Source organism: Nesoenas mayeri (assembly GCF_963082525.1).
Source record: "Nesoenas mayeri genome assembly, chromosome: 1".
Classification (NCBI taxonomy): Eukaryota; Metazoa; Chordata; class Aves; order Columbiformes; family Columbidae; genus Nesoenas; species Nesoenas mayeri.
Window position 1 is genome coordinate 126,184,658 of NC_137541.1, and position 21,532 is coordinate 126,206,189.

General features: G+C 38.8%; 1 protein-coding gene across 5 annotated transcripts in view; it reads left to right on the forward strand.

Moving 5' to 3' along the window:
- APP (amyloid beta precursor protein) overlaps window positions 1-21,532 on the forward strand; it is a gene marked incomplete at both ends in the record, with an annotated part of 219,018 nt that overhangs the window by 123,020 nt on the left and 74,466 nt on the right. For 2 of the 5 annotated variants that reach the window (XM_080345581.1, XM_080345582.1), the window contains one exon: window positions 8,576-8,743. The exons of the other annotated variants lie outside the window; for them this stretch is intronic. In XM_080345581.1, the coding sequence (XP_080201707.1) occupies window positions 8,576-8,743 (168 nt within the window). The remainder of the gene's footprint in view (window positions 1-8,575; window positions 8,744-21,532) is intronic. 5 annotated transcript variants of the gene reach the window in all.

Below are 21,532 nucleotides of genomic sequence, written 5' to 3' on the forward strand. Positions count from 1 at the left end.
ATCTGGCATACAAGCTTCGGTGCTGAGCATCTGCTGTTGTCTTGCTGTTACAAACAGAAAAGTTTGCTGCTGTCAGTGCAAATAAAAAAGTTAGAGTTGCCTTGTAGGCAGATGTACATACTAAGTGGTCCATACTATGGGGGCACCTTGACAGCCTCTCCAGGTGGGTTTAAGTGTTGGAGCTTCATTCATGTGAATGTGAGCTCTGTTCAGGCTACTTTTCCCAAGCATTAGTCGGTGCAGTTCATAAAATCTATCCTAGCATGTTCTTCACAGATACTTTACTGCCAGTTTTATGTATGCTTTATGAAGCTGTAACTAATAATATGTCATTAGCATTAAAGAGCACAGAGAGTGGGTTTGTGCAATTTGAGAGGAGTTCCTTTTTGTATGTGAAATCAACGAAGACTAAATGTTCTAAAAACCATACATTAGGAGCCAGTTGTGGGCTGGTACTGAGCCCTTTCTCCCCCAAATCAATGGAATGATTGCCATCAACCATAAATAATTTAAAAGCATAAATGTAATGTTATACTTTAAAGATACTCGAGCTACTGTAGAATCAATTTATCAGACAATTTTATTTGTATGCGTATTTTAATGAATCATGATTAAAATAGCAATAGTAGAAACACTTCAAACTTATTTTCAGTGAAAAAGGAACTTAGTCTTGCCTAGAGAATGGGAGAAGTCAGTGGCAGGAGAACAGTCTCTTCATTTTCTGCAGCAACCTTATTTTTATGAGCTTTAGTGTTTGTTAAAAAATGTGAATAAACTTTCCATAGCACAATACTTGTAGCTTTTGTGAGAGACGATGTTTACTCTCAGTTCGTATGGAGTAGGGCAGCAGACCCAGTTCAGACTTGCCAACATAGTCTTGCTGGGCTTCAGATGTTAAATCCAGCAAGTTGCGGGTCTGAGGTTGCAGGGATCCAAAGAGTGAAATTAATGTTAGGTCCACGTTTTTCACTTTTAATCACTAGGAGATGTTATTATTTGGGCTCCTCATCTTAAGGAAGGCATTGAAGTTCTAGAGAGAATGCAGAGGAGGGTGATGAAGCTGGTGAGGAGTCTGGAGCACAAGTCTAATGAGGAGCGGCTGAGGGAGCTGGGGCTTTTCAGCCTGGAGAAAAGGAGGCTGAGCAGAGACCTTATTGCTGTCTACAGCTACTTGGAAGGAGGTTGTAGCATGGAGGGTGTTGGTCTCTTCTCCCACGTAGCAAGTGACAGGACAAGAGGAAGTGGCCTCAAGTTGCACCAGGGGAGATTCAAATTGGATATTAGGAAAAAATTCTTCATGGGCAGGGTTGCAAAGCTTTTGAAACAGGCTGCCCAGGGAAGTGGTGGAGTCACCATCCCTGGAGGTGTTTAAAAGGCATTTAGATGAGATTCTTAGGGACTTGGTTTATTGCTAGAGTTGGATTATTGTTGGTCTTGCTGATCCTGAGGGTCTCTTCCAGCTGAAATGATTCTATATGAATTTGTGCTGAAGAAAGTATGACTTGTTTATGAAGCCCTGCAAGAAAACTGTGCCTCTTGACTTCTGTATCTGTATGGAGCACGGGAGGTGACTCTCAGCTGGCTGGGATTTGATCAAGGGAGCAGTTTAGATTTCTCCTGCCGTCCCCACAGCATCACAGCTGCTGCTGAGGCCTCCGGGCTCCAGGTGGTTCTTCCAGTGCCCGAGCGAAAGCAGCAGGAGCGCTGCTCCCCCATCACGTGCAATTCTTTGTGATTTCATTTCTGCTGTCCTTCAGCACAGTAGGTGACAAGGAAAATCAGCCTTTCTTGGCATACAATAAAGAATAAGCAACTTCAGCTTAGTACTTCCCATCAACATAGCAGTCAATCACGTCTCATTTAAAGGAAAGCAGTGGGGTCAGTGCAGCAGCCTGGAAGAAAACACTTGGCAGCTTCCTCGCATACCTATCAGCAGATGCAGGGGGCTTTGCAGCATAAGCCTGACCTGCCTCATCTAGCATATAATGTTGCCCTTTAGCAATTGGGTTTGCGTTCTCTAATTCAGCTGGATTTCCTTAAACAGTTAGGAAAGAATTTACACGGTGCTGCTTGAGGTGACATTTTAACTATGTTTACAATCTGGAATTGCAAACGAGAGACCATATGCTGGTTTCCTAACAAGAAAAAGGTAGCCTGATGTTTATATGGTAGCTCTTTATTGATCTAGTATGTTAGGTTTTCCTGCTGAAGATTTTTATGTCTAAAAGACTTTAAATCCATTCAGTGACAGCTACCATCTCTTCTAAGGCAAGAGAGGTTAACCCTGATTGCTAGACCTGTCAGCTATAAATTTGGGGATAATATTAGTAGTGTATGCTAGATTGATTGGGCCTTTTTCACCCTTGGTACCTTTGCCCCACTTTCCTCCTTGCAAGGTTATTATCTTTCTTTTGAAGTAGTAGTTCCTTGTTCTTCTTTTGCTTCAAGACTACACAGTATGTTTTGTTAGAAAGTGGTAATGCGTAGTTGTATTCCCCATTAAGAAAACAGGGATAGGTAGCTATATGAATAGTACACATTATGATAACTCTTATTTTTTGTTAGATATTCATTAAGAATGATAATCTACTCTAATATATGAACAAAAGCTGGTAAAATTCACCTAATGGATTTGCGTTAAAATAACTGACTGCTTTTAATTAGTCATAATTTAAGCACAGCTATTCCACCATAATATAATACTTCAAGATACATTGCAATTAGAAGAAATCTTTTTTTATGATATTGTAATCTTGTTGACAGAAATGCAGTGTATTTATTACCATTTGGAGGTAGGGGCAAATGTACTGAAATACTTCATACAGTGTGGTTTCACGTAAGGTTGGAGAATGGAGAGTGGTTTTATTTGGAGTATATCCTGCCACAGGCAATCCCCCAAGAATGTGTTTTGGTAGAGAAAATGTGGTTTTACTATATTTAAGCAAAAATTAATTTAATATTTTGTTTTTCTGTGTAAAAAGGCTGGAATGCACTTTGGGGCTAATTCTCATATTTGCTGTCTTCCCACATTAGCATAATCATGATATTATGTGGCAGCTATACCTTTTTAAAAATACACATAAATTCATGACATTTTATTGACCTACATTTAAAATCAAGCTGGATTTTTTTATGTGTTCTAGTCATTGGTAGTAACTGAATGGCATCTTTGTTCAAAATGTGTTAGGCACAAGTAAATAGAAAATGTATTTTCGCATATTTGTCCCACTTCAGAATTGTAAAGTATTCCAGCTAAGTATACAATTACCTTTTTTTAATATGCCAAATATCTCCCTCCAGAAGAAACATTGAGAGAAATTCAAGCTTAATTGTGCAGAATGGAAATTATAATTTTAAGGGGTTTAACAATTTTAGAAGAGCTGTTATTCAGTATTGCATTTAGAACTCGTAATTTTACTTTTTTCTTTTAACTTCCTCTGTAGAAAGTACTTTAGTGATTGTGTAGCTTGTGCAGCAACTTTATTCCTAGAGTATGTGCCAGCTTCACAGCTGTCTCCTCCTAATTCTAAAAATGTCTTTTGAAATTAGCTTTTGTCTTTGAATACTCAAAGTAAAATTTGGCCACCTCTTGTAACCATATATTCAGAATGAGGAAGTTTTGCTTAAACAAAATTATCTTTAAATATTCCCTTTTGATTAATTCACTGAGTAAAACAGTTTTGTGCCTTTCTGTAACAGGAACTTAGCATAACTAAGAGTACAGTTATTCTTTAACTTGCCTAATTATTCTCAGCTAGATAAAATATGTAGACTAGTACAAATACAGGTGTGTTAATATCCTCAAACTATATTTCTCAGTTCCTGAAGACACAGAAACCAAAATTACTCCAGCTGTAATATTATAATACTAGCGCATAATAAAGAGGAGCATATGCCCCATGATACGTATTTGAGAGGTTCACTCCTCTGGCCTCTCTTGTATTAAATGGATTGCTCTGTTATTCAGTGAAATGTAAGTGGTAAAATGTAAGATTGTGATTCCATATACTTAAGCACCTAAATGCATTTCTTGTTTGGGTCTGACGTGATTACGATGCAGTTTGAACTGATGGCAGCACAGACAAAGCGAATATGTACCAGTACTAGTGACTTGGCTTGTAACACCAGTACTTATTTATATATACTTGACAATATCCACTTCAAACTTGAATGGCTGGTAGCACAGAGTCATAAATACATTATTTTTTCCATTCACATGGCTAAATTAAAGAACTTGTAATATTTGTAAGACAACATGATTGTGTCTCTCTGATGTACTGTTCAGGTACAAGTTTTTCAGAGGTCCTAGATAGGACCAAGGTAGCTTGGAGATGATTGTCTAACTCCTGCTGTTTGTATTTTTTTCTGAAATTCTACTCAAATTTCATTTCTGGTTTAAAATTTGGAACTGACTGAGCCAGCATTTAAATGAGCTTAATTCTGAGGATCACGTAAATAAATTAAATCCTGAAGAAAATACTGAGTAACCTTCAGTGGTAGAAGTATGTAAATATAGCTTTAATTTTTTTTCCCTTATTAGAAGTTAAAATTTTATTTCCGATTTCTCAGTTGAAAAAGTTGATGTTCACAGAGTGGTAGTCCCATGTGGAAAAAAAAAAGCATGGAGTTGAGAGTTTGACATAAAGCAATTATAATTTCACTTTGATTTAAAATCAATTTTCTTCCAAGGAACAGAAAAAAACAATTACTGTGGTGATGAAAAATTTTAGAATGCCATTCAGTACGTATTTTATATTTCCTTCAGTAAAAACTGATCTTCAACAGTGTCTAAAATGTTTGCACATAAATTCTAATTAGTTCTACTAACAGCATTTTGGTAAATGAGTGTTTATGGAAGTACTTTGTGTAAAGCCACTGTAAATCAATGTCCACATACTTGAAAACTGTGTATTTCCTAGAATGCTGAAGCCTGTACTTTTCAAAGGAAAAATAACACAGTCAATGCTGATGTTTAGTGTAACTAATTTGTTTTCACTATAGCACTTTAACTATTGATTGCAAAGCAAATCAAAAAGCTTTGCCACAGTAATGTCTTTCAGGGAATGATCTACCTGCTTGGTTAGAAACAACTTTTCTTGCATTAAGAGGCTTGGAATAACTATAAGAAGTTTAGAATAAGGAAAGCTGAATTATACTGTCCTGATTATCTCAAAAATAATTTGCCAGCTCTAAGGTTTTGGTGAGGAGAAGTATTGGCAACTGTCATCTTTGGTTTAAGGCACAAAGAAGTTGAGATACATTTTTCTGTTAGGGAAGAATGGTGTGAAAACTGGAAGTGTCTGAAAAGAGAGTTAGAACTTAGACCGCTTGTGAACCTAGATTGTGGCAAAGGCTTGTCCTCTTCAATTTTATGCAATGCTGTGGAGCCCAAGGCAAAAATGCATCTTTGAAGGGGGAAGAGTGAGCGTGGTCCTTAAACAAAGCAAAGCTCACTGATAATACTGTACTTCATACAAATTATTTGTGTCAAGTGAAATTGAATTATACAGTGTCAAAAAGTAACTCCTAATCGGTTTTAGCAATAAGATTGATATATGAAGGAAAGACAGCTTTTAATTTTTTGACGAATCATTTAGCAGTATATGTTGCCTGTCTACTGCTAATATCTGTGAAAGTACTGTAGCTCATCCATCATAGGCATTAGGAATGGTGGAAAAGGAAAGAATGTTTGAATTAATAGAGCAAGATGATGTGTTGAATTTCCCGTCTTTGTATTTCATTTCCCTATCTTCTTAGTTGTGGTGGTGCAGCTGAGGATCAAATGTTGTGACTTTTTTATATGAAGCCAAGTGAGGGGGATATGGAGGGGCATGAGAGGAGCAACTGGTGCAGCAGGAGGAGCAATGGGACCATTTCCTGGGCATCAAAGCTGGTTTAAAATTGTATCTTTGCACCGAACCAGAGAACAGGCAACGGTGGAGTCATCACTGGGAAAGGGGTGACAACAGCAAGAAGTTTCCTAGACTGGAAGAGCAACATGCCTCCTTCAAACAGTGCAGCTGTAAAACAGCAACCCAGAGCATTTGCTCCCCTCCTTGTTCATCTACATTTAGGTCATAAACTGTTTTCACAGTAGGCTATTTCTCTCTGTGATGAAATAATTACCATTTAGGTCTCACCAAAGAAGTACAGCTGTGCAGGCTGGTGTGCAGGATGTCCCCCCACTGCCCTGTAGTGTCACCACCAGCCTGGTGGGCAATGACAGGTCGGGTGGGCGTCAGACCGCTGGCCACAATGCTGGGCTGTGGTGCTTCAGGCTTGTTCTTTCTGATGTGCTGCCCTGTGATTTCTTGAATGATTGTTCAAGTGCATGTTCATGTGCATAAATGACTTTAGTTTCCGAAGAGCCAATTCCTTGTTATCACTGGCATCAGATATTTGATGGAAAATTGCCATCACTTTTGCACGTTATTTGTACCTGCCAAAAAACCCTGCTGCTGTTTCTGCGAGAGAGAGGTACCTATAGGAAAATTCTGATTAAATCTGTGAATTGTTCCCATCCTGATAGCCCTTAAGTGTTAACAGTGCAAGATGAAATAAGTCAGACTTCATAGCAAAACTAATATTTTGAGGGAAATGTAGAAGGTGCTTATTTTATGGGGTAGGTGTCAGCACCTCATCAACATTAACTAAGAAAGACTGAGTTGAGACCTTTGTGGTTTTTTTAAATGACATTTCATGTCAGCAAAAATTCTCTTGATTATACCTGTCTCTTTAATGTCAAGAGTCACTATTCATTTTTAATTGACATGTGGCAGCTCCTCCAAGGCTGTGCAAAGTTAGCTTTGTGTGAAGATTTGACTGTATAATTGGATGGCAGGGCTGGATTTGATTTTAAAATAAATCAGGAGAAGCACCTGTATACTAAATGTGGTCTATAATTAATCATATGTAGTAAACAATTAGTTGTAATTAATGTATTTTACAATTAAATACACTTTTTTTTTTTTTCTTAAAGAAAAAGCCCCTAATATTCCTTTACCCCCTGCTGTTCCTTTCTCCTAATTGCTTGGGACAGAGCTGTGACAGTTGTAGCACATCTTTGATGATCGCATAGGTGGATCTGTTTCTCTTAGACCAAATGAATGTTCCCTAAAATTGACTCTTGACATTATTTACAGGTACTGTATATGATTATGTTAAATACGTGTGAAATTATACCTCTGTTAAATATATAAGGAAATGTAGATAGACACTGACTATCAATTACAATTAAATATAGAATCTGTTTATAAGTATCAGTGCTCCCAGGGAGAATGAAGTGATGGATTAGGACAGATTCTGAAAGGCAAGGTTCTTTGTAGCCAGCATCCAAGAGGTAATGAGCGTGAGGGGGATTTTCAGTGCTAATGCACTGATAGTTCTTCATACCTTGCAACCCTTAGGGATGTGCCTTCCACAAAATTCAAATATATGCAGAGAATTTAGAAGCCTCTAGTTGAACTTACCAGTTTGTCTGCCAATGCAGTGTGTGGGATGAAAGCAAATGAGGGGTGTATTGGTGTTTAAACGTGATGTAGAATTGAAATTACTTACGCAGCACGTTGAAAGATAAAACTGGTTTTGTCTGTTTGGAACATTATTGGTAAAGGGCTATATATTTACATGTGTAATTGGCTGAATTCCAAACTGTGGGCCTAATTTGCTTTGTCTTCCTTTAATTTGTGTGGTTTGGTTCTTCCCTCAGGTTTTCATGTGTTGCAGGATGTAGGCAGAGACTGTGGCAGCTAACAGTGAACACAAACCGTTTTAATTTTTTCCTATATGTATTCACTGGGGATGAGATTTCCTCCCATGGATGGGATAAAGCTATGGCAGTAATTTGATATATGTGAACCCTCGAACTATGAATTATAAACCCTGTGCTGGGTGGATTGCAAGAGGGAGTTTCTTCAGCAGTGAATGTACATAAAGAGGTGTCTGAAGAGAATTTGTTTTCCTCTATAACTCATAAATATTTTCATTTTGTTTTGTTTTGTTTTTCTTTTTTTTTTTTTCCTTTTTTATAATGTAGGAAAGCTTCTCAGCTGGTGGGGGGAGGTTAGGTGGGGGTGAGGAGGGTTTGGGGAGGATGTACAGCTAAAAAAAAAGAAAGTGGAACCTTCTGCTTTCAGATGTTCCCCTTCCAAAGAGGTGCCGAGTGGGAACCTGCCAGGGACCTTCAGCAAAGCCCCATGGGCAGGAACTGGGGGGTGGTTGTACCCCCCCAGCCTGGAAACAGATGAAACTTCACACTTGCACCATTACCACCATGCTGGAGCTTGTTTCAGGGCAGCACCTCTCAGTGTGTGTGGGTAGAGTAGCTAAAAACATAAACCAGTAGGCAGGTTAAGGAGATTTAGTGGCACAAATCAAAGATTCGAGTCAGTTCAAAATGTACCTTGGTTGTCTCCGGGGTGGTTTTCCAAGTAAGGGTTTCCCGTTCCCCGAAACACCCTCTTGGTGCAACTCCCTCCTCACTGGCGCATGTGGACGTCGAGAGGCACCTAATTAAGAAACCGAGACAAGACAATTCCCATGCTAAATGTGGTTCCTCTGGGTCTCCCGTGACTAGAGGTGTGCTCTGAGCAAGCCGAGACGGGTCCCTGCCGCGCCATGATCTCCCGCTGGTACTTTGACGTGGCCGAAGGAAAGTGCGCGCCCTTCTTTTACGGCGGCTGCGGCGGGAACCGGAACAACTTTGACTCGGAGGAGTACTGCATGGCGGTCTGTGGCAGCCTCAGTAAGTCCCCTCTGCACCCCGATGGGACGGGGCTCACACTAACCCCCCGGCCGCGGGCTGTCCGCTCACTGCTAGGCCCTCTCTAGTCTCTATTCTCGCTAACCTGGTGTAGCAGTGGGCGACTTCTGGGTGCTGTAGACGGGGCTCTGCAGGGAGGTGGCTCACAGCCTAACGCTGCCTTAGACGAGGCCTTCGCACTCACTTTCTCTTCCTAATCTCCTGTCTAACGCGTACTGACATTCCGCGTGGCTCTGGGGGGGGTGTGTGTGTGTACAGTGCATGTGTAGGAACAAAGCACAAACTCTTGGAGAGCTTCAGGTAAGTTTGAGAATAGCTCACTGATGTTGTTTTCATTTATTTTTTCATGTATTATTTCTGTGTAATTTCATGTGTTATTTCTGACCTTTCTTAATCAAAGCAATTATAACAGAGTGTTTATTTCCATTTTTTTCATTTTTCATTTTGCCTGTTTGTTTTTAGTTTCTTGTAGTTTGTTTGTTTTTGCGACGGAAAGGGGAGAAATGACATCTGATTTTTTTAGGTTTCCCTGAGGGCTGCGATATGAATGGATGTGAATCACCTCCCACTTACTTTAACAGACCTCATATTTTAATTATCACTTTGCCTGAAGAAAGAGTGTTTTCACTGTGATTTTTTTGGTTTGAGAAGGATGGATTTCTCCATCACAGAATACTAAAGCTGATGAATCAGACCCTAGATTTATCAGCTGGGTTTTGTTTTGGGAGCCTCTGGTATGCTCCCCTCCCAACTGCCTCGCCAGCACATACTCTTGGGGGAGAGTATTGCCTCCTGTTTGGATCTGGCACAGTAAAGAGTGAGTAGGTATCTCACTGCACTGCCTGCTTACCGGGCACGGAGGAGCAGGCCAGTAATGAGTTAAATTAGGACAATAGTGGAGAAAAAGAGAGTATTTTAAAGAAGAAATAATTATACAGTGAAAAATGGAGGGGGTGTGATATTGAGGAGCAGTAGATATTGAAGTTGATATTGATGCTGACGGTAGCTGGCTCATGCAGATGAGAAGCGAAGAAGAAAGCGGCAGTGAGAGAGATGTTGAACAATAATTCTAAAAAAAAATACTCGAGCTGTTGTACGTTTAGTTTCAGATAGCTGAGTTGAGGCTGTGTTTATTCTTTACTGCCTTGACTAATAGGGAATTTGTGAAGGGCAGTTACCATTTTCAGTTGCATATGGGTAAGTATAATGCTGAAGTCGTGACTTGATCCCAGACAAGATGACGGCTGTCAAAACTAATAATGGAAATAACTGAGAAACTGAATCTTTTGCTACTTTGCATCTGGAAGTAGTCCCAGTTAGCAAGGGAAAAATGACAGGTCTGAACATGATTTACTTGCACACAGCTCTGGATACTTCAGGCATTCGCTTGATCTATAAGAGGCAAATGAAAGTCACCTACCACTAATCTTACACCTCTTCTGACAGTACCCATTCCTTTCCCCAGAAATTAAAACTATTTTTTAAAATGGGGGAGTGTGTCTTCATCCTTACATTTCACATCCAACAAGGCAGGATTAAATGAAAAATAGCTGTTGGCCCTTTGTGCTGAGCATTTTACCTTTATGGTCAGTAGAAGAGTTTCTAAAAGCTGCATATGCTGGTTCTTGTTGGAAAAAGTCAGCCTTTTCACATACCTGGTAAGAATTCAGAATTATTACTGCCTTTGTCAGCATTATTAAGAAATCTAGAGTATTTTGTGAAGGCTGGGCAACAGCATAAATAAGGACTTGTAGGAGATCCTGATTCTTGCAAGATTTGTTTTGTTGAATGTACGTTTTTTTCAGGTTTGTTTTGGTTCCTGCCCTTCAAGTTTATCCATTTGGATGCATTTTTTTGTCCAAATTCTCCAGTGGCACTCTGTGCAGACTCAGAGATCTCCTCACACTGTGTATCTTGGATGCAGAGCTGCAGTTACCCAGCGCTGCAGTCTGAGAGTTTCATTTCTGCCTTTCATAGTGCTGCAAAATTATTACGCAGAGGGAAGGGTGTTGCTAAAGAGCTGTCACATCACAAATCAGACTTCATGAGTCTTATTCTTACACAGTAAAACTTGGAGGGATGAGACTCTGGTCAAACTGATAATGCAGTGCTGTTGCCTTCCATATACAGTTTATAGCTGAAATCATAGCACCAACTGCTTGTAAAAGTAAGCAGCAGAGTTTACTCTGTCAAAAGTGAGACTGCTCAGATCCATTTCCCAACAGCTAGTGATCTTTTTGCAGGAAATCTTCTGCTACAAGAGATGGCCTCGGTTATGATCTTAAAAAGAATATTATGGGTTTAACAAAACTTAGAAATTACAGAATCACAGAATGTTAGGGATTGGAAGGGACCTCGAAAGATCATCTAGTGCAATTAGATTGTCTTCCTTCTTCAAACTTGTCTCTTGGCAGCAGAAGTTGTACTATTTGTGCTCATGCTGTTTAGGAGGATAAACCATCTTCAAAGACTGGGATTTCTTATGCAGCATGTAAAATCAAAAATGGAGAGAGAAACAACTTCTAAAATTGCTGTATAATATATTCATTAGGATATTCAGATAAGCCCCGGAGATTCCTCTCTCTCTCATGGAAGTTGTTTTGGGGTTTCTTTTAGGTTCAGTTCAATAAAACAATGCCAAGAGCATTACCATTTGTGTTCTTCCCATAGATATCTTGGTTTACTTTGGGATTCACAGTTTTTGATCCAAGTCATTTTCTTTTTAAGGAAAATAGAGTTAGGTTGAGTACTTGAGATACATGGCTTCATTTGCATAACTGGCAGTAATGAAAAATAGAGCTGGTCTTTTCTGTTAGAATAGATCTCCCAGAGGGCTTTTTTTCTGGGTTTCTTCAGTATTTTCTCAAACAGCAGTTGAGCCGATAGGGTGCACTTTCCAAGCTACTTTAGTGATCTTTTTGTTCCTGTATTTTCGTGTTATTTCAGTGTGCTCTATACCCTGGTGTATACACCTGTATAGATTCCTTTATGTTCCTCTGGGCTCATCTACTGTATCTAGGCCACCTTTGTTCTGTCCTGTCTTTCCCCCCTCCCCCATCACCCTTAATAGTTCTTAGTTCTATTTTACTTTTGTGCCCCACTCCCCAAACTCCCCCACCCCGCTTATTTATTTACTTTGTTCTTATTCCTTTTCTCTCCAATATTTGCATTATTGTTGCTCCCTTGTGAGTCTCTCTTAGAGAGGGGACAAGATGGACATTGAAAGCAAGGCTTTTCTTGGTCTAACTGCAGTTTGCGAGAAAAACTAAGTTAGATTTTAAAGAAAGTAATACTAAATATTGGATAGTGGTTGGGTTTCTCTTGAATAGTGGGCAAAAGATGAGATAGTGGGATATGAGTTTATTTTTTCTCATAATGCATCAAAATTCAACTGAAACAAATCCTGAGGATGTTCTGTTGTCAAAAATACTTATATACTGTGAATACTGAAAGTACAAATATGGAGTACTAATATCCTGAACACATTGTCTACAGAGAAAAAAATATATCATGTTTTGTTCTGCTTCCTTGCTGAAGTCTCTTCATCTTGATGTGAAAAGGTGAGTCTGATCTCTCCATTATCAATGAATTTGACCAGTGCTCCGAGGTCTGACAGAAATGATTTGTCTGTTGAGTAGGAGCTACTGCTGTCAAATTTTTTCATTCATCACCCAGCTACATGGGAATTGATGTATAATTGCCCTAGAAGTAGGTGGCTTTAAGGATCTTGTTACCAGTTCCTTTAGCCTGCTCTCTATTGATTTTTAATAAGGATGTTCAATACTGTCTACAATTTCTATTCAATATAAAGACTCAGACTCCTACTGTGTGACTGGCCATAATGGCTCCTTTGATGTCATTAGGACCTATCAGGCAGTTAATTCAGGTTTAATGACCTCAGGATGGATGTGTATTGATGAGAATAAGCAGAAGACGATAAATTGCTGTTATTAAAGGAATGATTTCTGTCTTATTGTCATACTAAAAAGTAATCTATTACACAATTTATTTTCACTTGCCTCTTAATTGTTAGTTGTTAAACATCCTTTAAGCTACAGGAAATACATATTTTTAATAAGAACTATTTTGAAATTAAGTTAATGTTCAAGCCTTAACTTGGGGACAGAAGGAGCTTCAAAGGTGAGAAAATTAGTTCCCTTAAATGTGTTTCATTTGTCAGCTGTTGCACAGGAGAAGGCTCTCCCAGCAGCTCCTGCAGCCGCAGCATGGTGCATTCAGAGGGGAGTGGAATTTGTGCTGCCTGAAGCTGGAGGGAGCTGGTCTCTGGTGGCACAGTCAGATTTTCAACACTTTGACATACCATTGAAATGACCTATTGTAAAATGGGGATTTTATCATTGTACTGAATTCCTATGGCTAACAACAGAGGGAACCAACAGGGTTCAGTGTTGTCAGTTGCCTCCTTCTTACTGTAAACCCTGAGACCTCATAATAAGTTTAAATGTCAACATGCATTGCTTCGTTTTCAATCTTTCTAAGTCCTGATCACAAATTTTTGGTGAATTTAGGTAGCATAGTATTTATTCTCTAGGCTAAATGTTGTAAACTTACAAACTTGCTAAATCTGGTGATGATTTTTAAGTGGCAGATACTTTATTTCCATTTCAAATGGAAGATATGAAAATAAATACACAAAAAGCTACAATTTCGTAATGTACATGGAATGTCAAACCCTCCTAAATATAGATCAAAACATTTTCACGAGACTAAGACTAATATGGGAGATCCACTCTTCCTGCTTTTCATGTAGGCTAGCTTCAGCTTGCCTACAGATTAGTATCAGTCTGTCCCTGATAATTGATGAAATCGATCTTAGTGTGTTTCCATTTCATGCTTTTAAGTGAGGGGAAAATTCAAGACCTCTAGTGTTTTGCTGTGTCCAGTTTAATTTCTCTTCAGAGGTACTGCAAATAACAATCTGTACCTTCTAACAGCAAAGACTTACAAGGTGATACTCCTATTGTCAGAATTTCCTTTATCCATTTGTTACTTGTTTAGGGTCTTGACATCTCCCCAGGTAGCAGTAAGTAAAGTGTTTTGGCAGCTACACTTGGCATGCCAACTTCCAGAGCGTGTCTAAGGCATTAAAGAACTGCTGTGGAATCCGGGAAGCAGAATGGTAAAGTATACCCACATTTTAATCCTCTGTCTTATTTAGTGGGTGGTTGCTCATTTTATGTGTACAACTGCAGAGACTGCTTGAGCTTGAGGTCAGTTAGAAGGCTCAAAGACAGAAATTAGGGCCACATCTGGAGCACTGGAAACTCTTTATTGCAGCAACTAGCTACAGCACTAATTAGTCATGGCACTACAGGAGAGAGATAGAATTTAAAATACAGGCGTCTAGTGATAACATTGCAAATCCTAAAAGTCTGTCTTTATAAGTAATGATACTGCAAGGAAGCATTTCACGTAAGTACGAAGTCTTCTATTTGAATGAATAGAACCCCTGAAGTTATTACAAATTCACTAAGCCAATCACTCTAGGACAGCCTGTTGCTTCATGACTAGGGCTCTTTATAATCAATTGTTGAACTGCTTCCCAAATTAGCGGTAAAGGGGACATTACCTCTCAAGGCTTCACTTAAATGTGTCCCTCTCCCACCCTCTCTGGCATGAATTGCCTGTATCTGCTGGTTTTATTTTCTCTGGCATGAGTCATGTGTCTTGGTGGAGATGAGGCAAATTTCAAATAGTGTAGGTGAAATCTTAAGAAAAACCTTTTTTTGCAATTCGTCAGTCATTGTGAATGTTTGACACTTACCATTCAGTGCCTAGAAGCTGTAATGGGGTGCGTTCTAATAGAACCTATTTAAATTGTTGATTTTGACTATCACCTTTAGTGGATGCAAGTGACTAATCTATTTTTCCTAGTTTCTTTATCTACGTAACTTTGCACTATATTGCACTCTTGAACAACACATGGAGCCAATGTTGGAGTGGGCCTTTTTTAAAAACCAATTGGGTAAAGTTTAGGATTCAAAAGGGAAATTATGCAAATGTTTTCACGTACAAGAGTTAGACTACTGATAATTTCAAGCACTAGGAATTTTTTTAATGTAATCTGTTATTGTAGACACTGGTTTTGCTGTAATTTGTTTTCATGAGTCTAACCACAGGTCTTTTTACTCTGTGGAACCTGATGACTTGTTTACAACCTTGGCAGCAGTCATATTCATGAGAATACTTCTGGCTTGTATTTGTTCATAGCAGTCTCATTTGATGTAGCAGGTGAAGAATTTAGTCGGGGTTTTTTCCCCTCATAAATATTTAAATTCATGGTGACGAATCAAAAGATAATGACCTTGAAGCAGAGTATTGCAAAGATGCTTGAAGAAAGTTTCCTTTGGGGACCTCCTCCCAAGCACTAAATGAAACTAAGAACTCAGAGGGGGTGATCCAAGCAATTAATGGCTGAGATGAGTGTTGGATGGGTATGAGCAAGACAAAATTGCATTTGTCAGGGCTGGTGAAAAGGAAGAAGCATTCATGGAGATGCAGTGAAAGCATGATTGCCAAGTTCTACCTTTGCATTGGTAGGAAATGTATCTTGGAAGTTCTTACACAAAGGATTCTTGTATGAGAAAATTTAACTTAAACCTAGTTTAGCTGTCAAGTATCAACTTTAATTACAGCAATAGATGAGGAATAATACGAATATGGTATGGTTTTTCTCGCCAGGCAGTCTCAGTGAGGGATTTCACTAAACTTTCTTTCAAGCTGCCTATTGTTTTGATGCCATACCAACTATTTAAACTATAACACATCAAATGAAGATCGGATCAGTCTTTGCAAAGTAAAGTTCAAGGAGTGTAACTTTTAAATATGTGATTCTCTATCTCCAGACAATTGTATTTTCAGGCCAGAGTTGCTACATTGACCTGTAGTTGTTCTTTGAGTACTAATGCAAGTTACGAAATACTCAAGGAACTATACGCATTTTTTTATGACAAAGTAGTTTAGCCTTGAGGGATAACAAAACACTGAGATAACCCAGCTACTAAGAAAGGGAAGAGCATCGCTCTAGAACACTGGGTTCTCTTTCATGTGTTAACTCTCTTCATGTCACCTGTGCATGGAATCTCTTTCAGCTAAACTAGTGGACGTTTTTAAACATTGTCCTTTCTAATCCACTTTAGGAACACTTAATTTAACAAAATTTTGGAAGCTAAGAAGCAGCTTGAAATTGAAGGTTGACAAGTCAAGTCTCAGACATGATGGTTCTTTTTACTACTTCAGATATGATCCCTGAGTGTGCAACCACCACTGTTAGAGGGGGCTTTTTTTCTTAATTCAGTACCAATGTGCATATATTTTTTCTGGCAGAAGAATATATTTCTTTTTCTATAGTCTGTTAGTCCATGTTTTTTGCTTTCCGAGTCCCAACTGTTGCAGTCAGAATCCCTCAGTTTTTATGAAGAAAGCTTTACTTTCAAACACTTTTGGATGTCTTAAAGATAATTGTCAAAACATGAAGATCAAGCAAGCGTGCAGGATAAATAAAACCCAGCTGAATGGTTTTGTGATCAGGCTGAGTCATAAATATGTATTTGAAATGGTTGAGCCTTATTATCAGTGAATAACTTAATGGGAGTTTGCAGTATTGATCATCTTTGCGAAAACTAGAAGACTGAGCAGCTGGAGTTGAGTGGCCAGAAGGACGGGAGCCTCAGGCTCTGCAGGTGGTCAGAGCAGGTCAGTGCTCTGCATTTGGCTTCCAGGCTGGGAGAAGTGCTGATGAGCCACTGGGTGAAAGATCTGCCTCCCAGAGCTCCTGCCAGCCCTGGGAGCACAGCAGTGCTGGCTGTTTGCCCCCAAAACCCTAAAGAGAAACCAGCAGCAGCAACCCACTGCTTACAGGTAAAATGGTAAAACTGGGCATATATCTGGTTTTCATTCTCACCAGGTCTCCCTTGTGTTATTGACTGTGAGAGGAACTCTGCCTTCCCCTTTGTCTTTTCGTTTTAGACAGGGTTCAGAAAGTGCTCTTGGTGAAAGCATGTATGAAGATAAAGTAGTTAAAAGGTAAAAGGAATGACACTTTGCTGATCCTCCAGTTTACAGTGCTAAGAATGAGAATAGTTGTCTCTATAATGCAGTAGATTATAATTTATATATACTATGTAAATACACTTGACTGCTCTGTGCCCCAGTATTGCTCTCTACTAGAAGGTGTACCAATTTGGCACATGCTTTCCTCCAAATAATTCAATCATATTAAATTCAACAATTTCTTATGTAAAAGCTCATCCTTGTACAGCTTTTTCCCTGTGTTTAAAATAACGGTAATTTGCTACAACATTTCCCAGGCCTCATTTGTCTTGTCTCATTCAGTCCGTAATGTATCTGTTTTGTAATAAAAAGGTAATTGTTATTTTCCTTCCCTGTTGTTTAGATTCTGTTCATTGGTTTTGCCACCCTGCTGTAAGCAGAGTAGCTTATTCACAAAAGGATGGGGATACCACCTTGTAAAAAAAAGCTCATTTCACAAGGTAGCAGTAGCAATAATAGAAACCCTTCTCGCTAAAGATACTCCACATGCACTTGTGATTGTCACAAGTGCTAGAATTAGTTGTGATCTTAGTTAGCAACTGAAAGCTTTGATCTTAATCCTTCATTAATGAGACAGTTGCATATATGGAATTCATAGGCAACAAATGCATCCACTGAACACTGCATTGTAGCTGGGTAATGCTCTCATTTCATATGTTTTCCCATCTTATATGCAACAGCCGATGTCATTCAGAAAAGGGGCATCTACTAATCCTTTCACTTAATATGGGGCTGGTGAGTGACTGATCTTCCTTCCACTGGAGAGGCTGATATGGATTATTTATTTTTATGTGAAATAATAAAGCAGGATCTGGGGGCATATGGTCCCGCTTTTTTTTTTTTCCCTGCTCTCCTGTTATGTAAGAATTGTTTTTAAATAGCAAAATGTGTCTCCAGGAAGGTTAGAATTTTAAAGGATTTTGAGGTTTTTAAAGTCTAATAAAAATTTTAAAAAAATATATGTGGGAATTGACAGGTAAAATGAGTGTGCAAGTGTGAAGAAAATGTCATCTGATGCTACGTTTCTTCCACACCTGTCAACACACACTTTTTGATCAGTCTTCACACACTAGTAGAATGAGTTACCTTATAAGAGCAGATGTGGTCAAAAAATGAGATCAGACTGAAGATTTTTAAGGAATCCTTACATGTAACTCATGTCTGACCAGCTGTTCTGAATTTACTATGAGAAAACATGCGATACATCCCTAGAAACAAAATTCCCAAAGGTATTGGTGTGCAAAGGATAGGTTTTGTGCCAATGGCCTTGAAGAGATTTTAAAATGTTTCTGCTTTATGCAGAAGAAGGGAGGCTCAGTAACCATCTCTTTTTCTTGTGAGGGGCAGCTGCTGGTTATTGTTATGTTGGAATCACAAGGGTTTTTTAAAAATACTGTTGATAAATTTATTTTTTTTTTAATACTGAATGGAGAAGTTGTCACAAAATCATTTGCAGGCTTTATACATACAGGGAGTGAAATCTTGTAGAGCTACTTAATTTTAAGCAGACTGGTTATTTTATGTCAGAGAAACAATTGTGATCTCAAATTATGCGCATAGCTAACCACTCAAAAAAAAAGCTGCTGAATCTCAGTTGTAACAGAAAACAAAAACATATATGACCATTTCAACCCACCTTTGAGTATTTTCCTAAACATACACACCAAACTTCTCTTTAATGAAACTTATCCTGGTTTTTTTAAGAGTTCAAACAATGTCTGTTTGCAGAATGGGACGTGGTTGGTGCTGTTACGTTGGTTGGCCTCTTTGGCCACCAGCAGCTGAATCAAAGTTGCAGGTTTTTGGGCAAATCTGTGTATCTTTGCATAAGTTGTTCAAATAGTTAATTGCACTTACTGCTGAAAGTGTGTGCCTTGTTTCTGGTCTGAATTTCCAGCCTTATTTCTGCCTAGCTTTGGCTTCCAACCGTCAGACCTCAGTTGCTTCTTTCTGATTGGGCTGTCATCAGAAATCTTTTATCTGTAGAGATTTTCTAAATCAAATTAGTAGTCCGCTGCCTGGTGAGTAAGTGTAACTGATTGAGCTTCTTACTACAAGACAGGCCCCCCAAGCTCCCTTCTGCCCACATGCCCGTTCCCAAGCCCTCTTTCTTTTTGGGAGTGCGCAGCAGAGAGCCCCGTGTGGTGTTACACCAGCCCTTTGCCTTTTGTGCAAGGTCAGGGATAGCAACTTTCTCCTCCCGTGCATTATTGCTCTTTGTTAGCATTACCCTCTATAGCAGTAACTACTCCTACATTTATACAGTCCTAAAATTACATTCAGCCCTTTGAAGGCAACCACGAGGCTGATGTGTCTGCCGGTGAAAATGAGTTCGACACCCTTGCTCCATAGCACCAGCTTGAGAGAGCGGCTTGCAGTCAGGTATCTGTGCACTGCCCGCATCCTTTCTGCTACCCCTGAGACAGCCTGGCTGTCTCGGGCATCCCACTGTGAAGTTCATTGTCCAAAAACCTGGACCATAAAGGCCACGTGTGTGAGACGGGAGCTTTTGCAAGTCAGACCTTGAATGTACAGGTGGCTTAACTGATCTCAGTGCGAATGCTGGTGACCTTTTTTCCTGTTAAATAAGTTAAAGGTTAAATTTGCATAATTTATTGGACAGTTACTTTAATCATCACTTCTTTCCACTCACATTTGTACAGACTTAAGTTCAGTTTAAAAAAAAAACAACAAAGCTATTAAAAAATGGAGAAGGATGGCAAATACCTTGGAGCTCTCCCCCATTTGATCTTCCCGTGCTAAATCCTGCTGTGTCCTCCAGAGGCAGTGATGGAGAGTCTAGAGAGAGGAGAAACCACGAAACTCATTGCCACACCATATTGTGAATGTTAAATCTCATGCAAGTTTTTTTTGGGGGGGAGAGGGAGAAGGTAATTTGAGTCCTGGAAGGAAAATCCAGCAAGGTTGGTTAAACATTGGAAAGGAGTATTTACTGCTCTTGCCTGGGGGTGTTTGATCCCCTTGTCAGGAAACAGGAGCCAGGAAAGAATGGACTTTGCTCAGTCTGACTGTCTTAAATTTCTTCCTGCTTTGAAATAAAATATCATTTTATAATGGAACTAAAATGTATTGTACTTAACTGCAGCTTCTAGAAAGGTAGATTAAATTAATTTGGTGCTTGAGAGATTAAAAAGCAAAGATATTTACAAATAATTCTAAGCATTACAGAAATGTTTTCACTCAGTCTGAGCTTTGGGTGGTTTGTTTCTGGAATTTATTTACACTGGCTGTAGCCTTTCGGGCAGGCAGCACTACACCCCCAGCACAGAGCACAGTATCGTTGAAGACGGGTTGTTATCTTCAAGAGTTTAAAATGAAAGAAAATCTTTATGCTTTTGTAACAGTATGAGAGACTAAATTGTCTGAAGCTGTAGGAGTACCCACTGAAAATATTTGGAGTTGCATTTTATTTTTGTAATTTTTGTGGCTAGTTGGGAAGCTTATTTGTTCCTATCTTTCATATATATATATATATATATATATATACACACAATAATTTAGTAACAAAGTTTAAAATGTTAGATTTTGTAAACTTGTAATTAAATATTTATGAAACAAAGAGAAAAATGGTGAAATGTTGGGAGGAGAGATAATTTGCACTGCATATTACTTCTCAGTTGGATTTTTTTTTGTTGGCTTGTAGATTTTGTTGTTGTTGCTGTTTTGAGCCAAGCAATGCCTTTCCTTTGGCCCAGGGAGTAACTTAGAAAATCTCTTGTGCAATTTATACAAACAGCAGCCAAAATCATTCATTCCTATTGCAGAGAAAATGTAGAGGTATCTCAAATGCAGCCAAAGCCAAAGGCTTTGTGTTAATTTTGGGTTTTTTTGTTTGTTTTGCTTTTGGGGTTATATATCTAAGGTGAAATACAAGGAAGTGTCTGGATTTTGCTTTAATATTTTCTTAAAATTTGAGGATGGATTTCATTGGGACTAACTTGTTATACTTCTGTTTGGAGTTCATTTAATAATTTAATATAGATATTTCAACTTTTTTAAGGGAAAGTAGTAATAAATAAATAATGGTTCTTATTACTCAGCCTGATCGTAAGATTAAAGTTTACTTCTGTTGAAGACATTGAGAAATGCCTGGGGTCTGGAGGGGTCCTGGCTTTCTCACTACCTGTATTAGTCTATTGACTAAAATGTAGTACCCCTGTAAATGAAGTTAACTGTGGTGTATATAGTCAAACAAATTTTAAAAGAAATCCTGCACAGACTATCTATATGGTCTTTGTTTGTTTGTTAGAATTCTTAAACCAGCTTTGCAATCGTTGGACTAAATGGGACCAGGGAAATTAAAACAGTTCTATACTAAAATATTTAGGGACAATATAGTTGAAATGAAGTAGCTGGTCACCATTGGAGAGCTTTTTAAAGTGCTGTTATGTCTCTAGCACAGAAATGTTGGATGTTACTGCACAGCCAAGGAACTCTTTCTCAGTTTGTTTGAATTAACCCACACGCAAATCTTTCTGCTACTGGTTTGCTTATCCAAAAGGAATGACTGGCATTTAGTGCATGCTTGCTGATTATTTCTTGCATCCATGAGGGGTTCTCTTAATCAAAGTAATTTCAAATAAAGTAAATATCTGTGAGACCAAACTGTTGCTGAGGGAAGGATTTGAGGTATTTCATTAGGCTTCTGTGGAGTCTGTAGTTGCTTTAGAAGATACT